Source organism: Glycine max, chromosome 15 (assembly GCF_000004515.6).
Source record: "Glycine max cultivar Williams 82 chromosome 15, Glycine_max_v4.0, whole genome shotgun sequence".
In the NCBI taxonomy this organism is placed as follows: domain Eukaryota; kingdom Viridiplantae; phylum Streptophyta; class Magnoliopsida; order Fabales; family Fabaceae; genus Glycine; species Glycine max.
The window spans coordinates 38,053,035-38,062,042 of NC_038251.2; the positions used below are offsets into that span (position 1 = coordinate 38,053,035).

A 9,008-nucleotide genomic window follows, 5' to 3' on the forward strand; every position below is an offset into this window, starting at 1 on the left:
AGTAAAGAGGGGCAACTGTCATACCCTAATTTCGTTCGGGGACTATTGTTTGATGGCATGCAACCTTTGATTGACCGCTTCGAGGTACTTGGCACCCTTTGTTGCACAATATGTGAAGTTCCGAGATGTGCCGGAAATCAAAAGGAAGTATTGCTACGCACTCCGTGAGTTTCCGTAACTTTTTGAAAGCTAAAAAAGGAGTAATTACATGATCCGTAAGGTTCCGTAACCTTACGGAAAGAAAACAAGTATCGTTACAAAATTCGTAAAGTTTCGTAACGTTACAGAAAAAGAATCACCAAAAAAAGCAAAGGGGAGTGTATTTAGTTAAAAAAAGGGGTGCAAATAGCAACTAGGCCCACTTGGACCTTCCAGATTCTTCCTCCAGAAGGCGGTTGCTTCTGGAGGAAGCAACTTGGCTCGCCTGGGCGAGCTGAGCTCGCCTGGGCGAGCTGGGTGGCAAGCTCCTCCCCTATTTTGCTATAAATAGGGAGAGGAGTGAAGAAGGAAAGGGTTCAACCTTCTTGGCACTTCGTATTCACTTGAAATTACTGAGAAAAATTGTTTCCTTGAAGAAAATCCAAGCTGAGGCACTTCCATAACGTTTCCGTGGGTGATTTCGCGAAGATTTTCAACTGTTCTTCGTCATTCATCGTCCGTTCTTCATTGTTCTTCGTTCTTCAACCGGTAAGTACCCGAAATCGAACTTTTCAATTCATTCTATGTACCCGTGGTGGTCCCCATTTGTTTCGTGTACTTTTATTCTCGTTTCATTTACTTTCTGTACCCCCTTTTGACGTGCTTCAGTCATTTACTTAAGTCATTTTCTCGCCTAATCGAAAAATAAAATAAATTTCCACCGATCGTTTGATTTGTAATATCCGTTAATTTCTGTTAAAATGAAATCCGACCGTTCGATCATGCCGTAACCACATTGGAAACCAAAAAGAGGTAAAACAATAATATAATAATAAAAAATATCTTTTGGTAAAATAAAGCAAAAAAAAAAATCAATCGGACGTTTCTCTTTGGGATTTCTCTTTCTTAATCGGATTGACTAATAACTAAAGTGAAACTAAAGCTAAAATCAACTCGCAAAGTCAAGCTCGTCCGCGAAAAATCACTAAAAAAGGATTTTAAGGTTCAATATCTCAGATTTTCTCACCAAGTAAAAATGGATCATTTTTAAGGTCCAACGCCTTAAAATGACCCCTTTTCAAGTAAAAAGAATCGCTTGATTCACCCTTTAAAAGAAAGAACTACGTAGGTCTGATTTCCTCTTCGATGGAGGGTACGTAGGAGCAAGAGCCCCGCTTTTGTCGACCTCAAAAAATAAAAAGAAATAAAAGTTTAGATACACAATTTTACACAATTCTAATTTAAGGCTGTTGTCCTTTGGGACAAACGTGAGAGGTGCTAATCCCTTCCTCAAACGTAAATACAACTCCCGAATCTGGAATATTCTTTATGACCGGTTTCCTTTCGGTTTTTCCGACGTTTTCCACAAATAAATGTTGGTGGCGACTCCGCGCATTTTCCTCCTTTGGAAAACGCACTCGAGAGCCTCGCCTTGCTCGCCCGCAAAAGGGTAGGTTGCGACACAATGTGGTACCATCCCCATGGAAATAGCCTAAGCGTGTCCACATGACACTTTCACTTAGGAAAACTAGGCAGTAAGTGTCGAGGTCACCCTGTCGTGCACAGACAACTCCCCCCCCCCTCACGGTGATCAGCCCGAGTCTCAAGGGAGTTCCAAACCGAGTGACACGCCCCCAAGTACAAGTATTCCTCCTCATGAGAAACTACAAGTACTTACTGAAAAAGTTTATACTATTTCCAAGTCATATGAAGTATGAAACATGGGCAACATCAATGCACTGATTATGGATAATTAAAGAGTCTAAGCCATCCCCCTCCAGAGATGCTTAAAACTCTTTAACCGCTTTATTTCCCCTACCAGGGATATCCAACAAGGTCACTACCCCCCATGTACACACACAACATACAACGTATGAAACATGGGCACCACCTCAATATCATTATGTACATCAACATTGCCTCATCTCATTTCAATGACATTATCAACAACATCAACATCATATCATATTAACATAATCATCCATAACAACATCAACTCATATCAACACAATCATGAATGACAACATCCTCTCACATCCATTAATATCCTCAATAATAGTATCATTAGTAAGTCGTATTCCGCACATACATACATGTATAGTTCATGCCTAAGATTCACACTCCCCAGGTCTTTAGACCATACAAGTCTAATAGAAACAATAATGTTATTCATCAATAATAGATATATCGCATCCCATTAGTAAAAAACATTGTTTTCATGAAAACCAGCATGCAACAGGGACAGGCATACATCCTCATAGTTAGGTTCCCTGACCCCTAACTATGGTATTAAAAACTATAAATGATAATAAACTTCCCTCACTTATCGTGAGCTCTACGTCAGTTCCTTTTTGCGTCGCTCAAAGACCTCTCTCGTTCACGTTCGTCAGTCCAAGTGCAAGGTTCTATATACCAAATTTAAGGAAATTTAGAATAGATTTCAAAAGCAAGGTTAATGACAACATTCAGAGTCAAATACCCCTGTCAAAACATAAAGGGCTAAGGGGTGTTTTGGATTCTACTAAAAGGAGACGTCATTTTTAAATCCCGCTCACGCCAATGTGACCGTGGTTCAGTGAAGGTCACAAAAATAACATCAATGTTATAAAAAGATAACTTTTACAATGTCTCATTTTCAAGGGTTTTTCAAAGGAAGTGTAAAAACACCCTATTACAGTACCCAAAACACGAGAGATACTAAGAGAAACTCAAACTAACTAGGAGAAAGACTTAGAAGTCAAGATTACCTCAGAAAAGCTATGAAATGAAGGATTGGGGGAATTTTCTCCACCGAATCCTTGAGGAGGATTCTGAGGATTCTGCTCTTATTACAACGTTCATCTTGGTGTGGAGGTTCAGCGACAAGCAATGACGACTCGTGGTGGCCACCGATGGTCGTGGGTGGTGGAGAAGGAGGTGTTAGGGTTTGGGTGGCGTTTGGAGAGGAAGAGAGAGGGAAAATCGTGTTTTTCATGCTGAAGAGAGAGGAAGACGAGCTCGCTAAGCGAGAGTCCACTTTTCGTGCTTAGCGCGACAATTTATGCTGAGCACAACTCCCTCTGCACCAATTCTCGCTTAGCGTGCGAATTCTCGCTCAGCGCAATTCCCTCTCAGGTTGGAATTGCGCTTAGCGTGGCCCTCGCGATTAGCGAGACATCAAAAGTTGTTATTTCAAAATCCCAATGGTCACAATATGGAGAATTGTCTCAGGAACCTCCAGACAGAACTGGAAGACGATCCAACAGTTAACGAATTCATGATCGCGATTTTACTGAAATAGGTTTAGGTAAAATTTGAAATCTCTTAATTTCAACTTAGTTCAACAAAACTCCACATAACTCAACATCCACATCAAGAAATTCACACATGACTAATTCAAGCCATACCTTAACTCATTCAATTCAACCATATAGTCCAATAACACAATAAATACAATTACACATCGATTTATAATTAGTAATATTTCTGAGTGTTACAACTCTCCTACCCTTTTAGAATTTTCGTCCCCGAAATTTACCTGACTCAAACAAGGATGGATAGGTTGCTCGCATCTGACTCTCTAATTCCCATGTGGCATCTTCTCCTGATGCACCTCCCTAGATCACCTTGACCAACGGAATCTCCTTCTGTCTTAGGTGCTTTGTTCGTCTATCCTCGATCCTCAAATGCAACATTTCATATGTCAAGTTCTCCTTCACTTGTACCTCATCAAATTTGATCACATGAGATGGATTATGGATATATTTACGGAGTTGAGACACATGAAAGACATTGTGAAGATTAGAAAGAGACGAGGGTAATGCAATGTTGTATGCCACGGGACTGACTCTTTTAAGAATTTGGAAATGACCAATAAAGTGAGGTATGAGTTTTTGGGATTTCAATGCTCGACCAACCCCAGCCCATGGAGTGACTCTCAAGAATACATGATCACCAACCTTGAATTCCAGGTCTTTCCTCCTCTTATCCTGATAAATTTTCTGCCTACTCTGAGCAGTCCTCATCCTTTATTGGATCAACTTGACCTTCTCGGTGGTTTGTTGTACCACTTCAGGTCCTAAGGTGAGGTCTTCTCTGAGCTCTAACCAACATAAGGGTGTCCTACACCTTCTACCATACAAAGCTTCATAGGGAGCCATGCCAATCGTAGAGTGAAAACTATTGTTATAAGTGAACTCTATCAACGGTAGAAAACTCTCCCAACTCCCCTTTTGCTCTAAGACACACACCCTCAAAAGGTCCTTCAACGAATGAATGGTCCATTCAGTTTCGCCATCAGTCTGAGGGTGGTAGGCTGAACTTAGTCTAATTTGGTTCCCAACGCACTATTCAGGCTCTCCCAAAATCTAGAGGTAAACCTAGGATCTCTATCAGACACTATGCTAGATGGCACACTATGTAATATGACAATCTCACTAATATACAGGGAGGTCAAATTATCCAAGGAAAATCTGATATTAATGGGAATAAAGTGAGCAGACTTGGTCAGTCTGTCAACAATAACCCAAATAGAATCTAAACCTCTGGGGGTTCTAGGTAGTCCTACAACAAAATCCATGGAAATACTGTCCCACTTCCACTGGTGTATCTCCAAGGGTTGTAACTTCCCTGAAGGTCTTTGATGTTCTATCTGAGCCTTCTAACAGACTAAACATGCATACACAAATTCACTAACTTCTCTCTTCATGTTGGGCCACCAAAACATCATCTTTAGATCCTGATACATCTTGGTAGCACCAGGATGGATGCTTAGGTTACTCCTATGTCCTTCCTCCAAGATTATCTTCCTAAGTTCAAGCACATTGGGAACACAAATCCTATCTTGAAGTTGCAAGGCTCCATCCGATCCAACATTGAAACTACTATCTCTTCTTGACTCTATAGCTTCTAACTGATTCCTTAGAAAAGGATCAGTCTTATGGCCCTCCCTGATATCTCCTAGTAACTCACTGGTGATCCTCAAAGTTCCTAATCTCACACTGTTAGGGGTAACCTCACATGCAAGGCTAAGGTCTCTAAATTGTTCTAGGAGATCCATCTCTCTAACCATCAAGGCATATATATATGTAGGGATTTCCTACTCAAGGTGTCAGCCACTACATTGGCTTTGCCAGGATGGTAGCTAAACTCAAAATCATAATCTTTAAGAAAGTCTAACCATCTCCTTTGATGCATGTTCAACTCTTTTTGACTAAACAAGTACTTAAGGCTCTTATGATCACTAAACACCTCAAACTTGGAGCCAAACAGATAATGCCTCCACATCTTAAGGGCAAAAACTACAACAGCCAACTCCAGATCATGGGTGGGATAATTCCTCTCATGAGTCTTGAGTTGTCTAGAAGCATAGGCCACTACTTGGCCATTTTGCATCAACACTCCTCCTAAACCCTTCTTTGATGCATCACAATACACCTCAAAGGGTTATCTCGGGTTAGGCAAAACTAGCACTAGAGTGGTCATCAGTTTTTCCTTAAAGGTTTGGAAACTATGCTCACATTGGGTATCCCACACAAAAGCTTGACCCTTATGAGTCAGTTTAGTCAAAGGTAAAGCTAACTTGGAGAAACCTTCTATGAATCTCCGAAAATATCATGCTAAGCCCAGAAAAATCCTAATCTCAAAAATAGATTTAGGACTTTCCCACTCAAGGATGGCTTCAATCTTAGAGGGATCTACAGCTATACCCCTTTGAGATATCACATGCCCTAGGAAACTAACTTTCTCTAACCAAAACTCACACTTGGACAGCTTAGCATAAAGTTGTCAGTCCCTAAGGGTATGCAGCACAATCCTCAAGTGTTCTTCATGTTCCTCTCTAGTCTTGGAGTATACCAAAATATCATCTATGAGTACAACCACAAAACTATCAAGGTAAGGGTGAAAGACTCTATTCATGTAGTCCATAAACACACCTGGAGCATTAGTCACACCAAAGGACATGACTAAATACTCATAGTGACCATAACGGGTCTTAAAAGTAGTCTTCGGTATATCCTCAGACTTCACTTGGATCTGATGGTAACCTGACCTAAGTAAGGTCTATCTTGCTAAACACACAAGCTCCTACCAACTGGTCCATAAGGTCATCTATCCTAGGCAAAGGGTACTTATTCTTAATCGTCACCTTATTCAACTGGCGGTAGTCTACACACAACTTCATGGTCCCATCTTTCTTCTTCACTAACAACACTGGTGCTCCCATGGAGACACACTTCTCACAAACCGCTTCTCCAACAACTCCTCTAACTGTTTCTTAAGCTCGACTAACTCTATAGGAAACATCCTATAAGAGGCTATGGATATGGGTCCAGCACTAGGTACTAAGTCTATGGAAAACTCTATCTCTTTCTCGGGTGGTAGATCAGATATATCCTCAGGGAACACTTCAGGAAACTCTCTGACAACAGGGAGGTCACACATGGAAACCTTTGTCTCTATTTCCAGGTTAGACAAGATCATGTACACTTGATGATCTTCTTTTAAAGATGTCACAACTTGGTTGGCAGAGATAAACATCATATCCTTACTCACTCCAGAATCATCAAACACCACAATTTTATCAAAACAGTTTAACAAGACATGGTTGGAAGATAACCAGTCCATACCCATAATAACATCAATTTGGGTCAAAGGCAAACAAATTAGATCAATCAAGAATGTTCTACCAGAAATTTCCACAGGACAATTCAAACACACATTAGAAGTTAACACAAAACCACTAGTTGGGGTCTCTACCACCAAATCTTTACTTAAAGAAGACACATAAAACTTAAATTTCCCTACACACGAACAACATATAAAAGAATGGGTTGCACCGGAATCGAATAACACAAGTAAGGGAATCCTATTTATGAAACATTTACCTTGGATTAGATATTTGAATTTTGAAGCTTTGGCACCGTTAAGGGTAAAGACTCTTCCCGTGGCCTTCGGATGTCCATTTTGGTCATTCAGGCTTCCACCATTTTGCTCATTCTTGGGATATGGACAATCTCTCTAAATATGCCCCTTTTGTCTACAATTAAAACAGGTCATGCCTTTATCAGCACAATTTGAGGAGATGTGCCCTGGCTTACCACATTTGCAACAAGTGATATGAGTAGGGAAACTATTGGGTTTGCTACCACTACCACCCGCAAACCCAATAACAATAGTCCTCTGATTGTTGGGGCGGTTACCATATTGCTTAGGAGGGGTCGAGTATGGTTTTTCCCCGATGTTGAGGTCCATTCTTTTTGTTCTTCATTGGACTTATACTCCTATAATAGGTCGCCCTGTCTCGAGAGTCTTCATCCCAAATCCGGCACATGTTAACCAAGAGTGGGAATTGATGAACACCTTGGTAATTCACAGCTTGCTTTACTTCACGTCGCAAGCCGTTCAGAAACTTCACACATTTGGAACTTTCACCATCTCTCCCTTGATAATGGGGAAAGTACCTAACCAGCTCCTCAAACTTGGTTGCATATTCAACCACAATCATGTTTCCCTACTTGAGCTCCAAGAACTCCATCTCCTTCTTGCTCCAAAAATACCCTCTTGAAGACATCCCAGGTCACATCTTGACCTTCAGCCTCTAGGTATTGGCGAGTATTCTCCCACCAAGACTCAGCTTCTTCCACCAGGGTATATGTACCAAAAGCAACTTTTTGCCCCTCTAGACATGCCATCAGTCGAAAAATTTTCTCAATTTCCCTTATCCAATTTTGAGCACCATCAGGGTTGTATCCTCCATTGAAAGCAGGAGGATTGTTTCGTTGGAAGCGATCCAACCCTTGGTACTCAACTGCTCTGGCAGCTTCTCCCCTATTTGGATTCCCTATAGCCCGAGCTAAGGCTTGGAGAGCATCAGTTATTGCACTATCATTCCATCCAGCCATCACTCCCTATACACACCAGGAAGTGAGACATCGAAAGAATACACACAAGAAAAAGAACAACACAAAAATCACAACTATCTCAAGTCCTTACTTGGTTACTTTTGAGAGTTGATGCCTCGAGAAAGTATTCCTCTAAACTAGTCCTCTCTCAAGACATTGACACTCACCTTCCATCACTTGTATTTCCTAATCGCTTGCCATATCATCCCATTGCACTTCACAAATTATACAGATGGCCAGTCTGATAACTCGTGACACGACATTGAAACTCCTGGTATAGTAGACATCAGGAGAACAAACATGTTATGACTACAACAATCAAATCTCTATAACTCATGGAAACACAACAAAGTGAGTTAGTTCCAATTGCAAACAAAAAACATCAAGCATTCAACAAGGCAACCACAAAATGCACAGAAAAACATTGCAGACTCACAACTCACTGGCCGAAAAGGTTCGACCGGCTCTGATACCACTAATGTAACGACCTACCTCATCGCTATGATATCACCACTGTAAACTGCGGGAATTTCAATTTTTAAATGAAAACTCCATTAATTTGCTTATGAAAAATGAAAGCAATTTTTTTCTTGATATACATTCACCAAACAACGCACCATTACTTAAGTGAATGCATATATATATATAGCTATAGTAACTCAGTACACATCATTCACATAATGGAAAGTAAATTTGTTCATACATATAATTAAATCTGTGATATACATCCTCAATTCAACAAAAAGCATTATGGAACCAGCTATGGAGGAGTTGATTAACAAAACACATATCTCTCCCAAAATAATCCCAACGTCATCACGTCGGCTCGGCGGCTTCACAAAAGAATCTCACTTCTCGTACTGTGTTGCTGTCATTCTGCTCCCACGAATAAAGGTTCGCGATCATCACAGGTACCAACCACATTGTACAAAAATTGAGAAGGGTGAGTTTATTATAAAAGAAGTTAATACAAAAATCAAATAATCA

General features: G+C 40.6%; 1 protein-coding gene across 1 annotated transcript; it reads right to left on the bottom strand.

Moving 5' to 3' along the window:
• Positions 1-4,145: 4,145 nt before the first annotated feature.
• On the bottom strand, positions 4,146-5,176 carry LOC102662248 (uncharacterized). The gene is made up of 2 exons (XM_006598460.1): positions 4,863-5,176; positions 4,146-4,443 (listed from the first exon to the last, which is right to left on the bottom strand). Exons 1-2 carry the CDS (start codon positions 5,174-5,176, stop codon positions 4,146-4,148), a joined length of 612 nt encoding a protein of 203 aa, XP_006598523.1.
• Positions 5,177-9,008: the final 3,832 nt, after the last annotated feature.

Coding starts and splice junctions, on each gene's coding strand:
- LOC102662248 (XM_006598460.1), bottom strand. CDS start 5,176: ATGGATCTCCTAGAACAATTTAGAGACCTTAGCCTTGCATGTGAGGTT. Junction 4,444..4,862: donor CATCCTGGTGCTACCAAGAT/GTATCAGGATCT, acceptor GAACCAAATTAG/ACTAAGTTCAGCCTACCACC.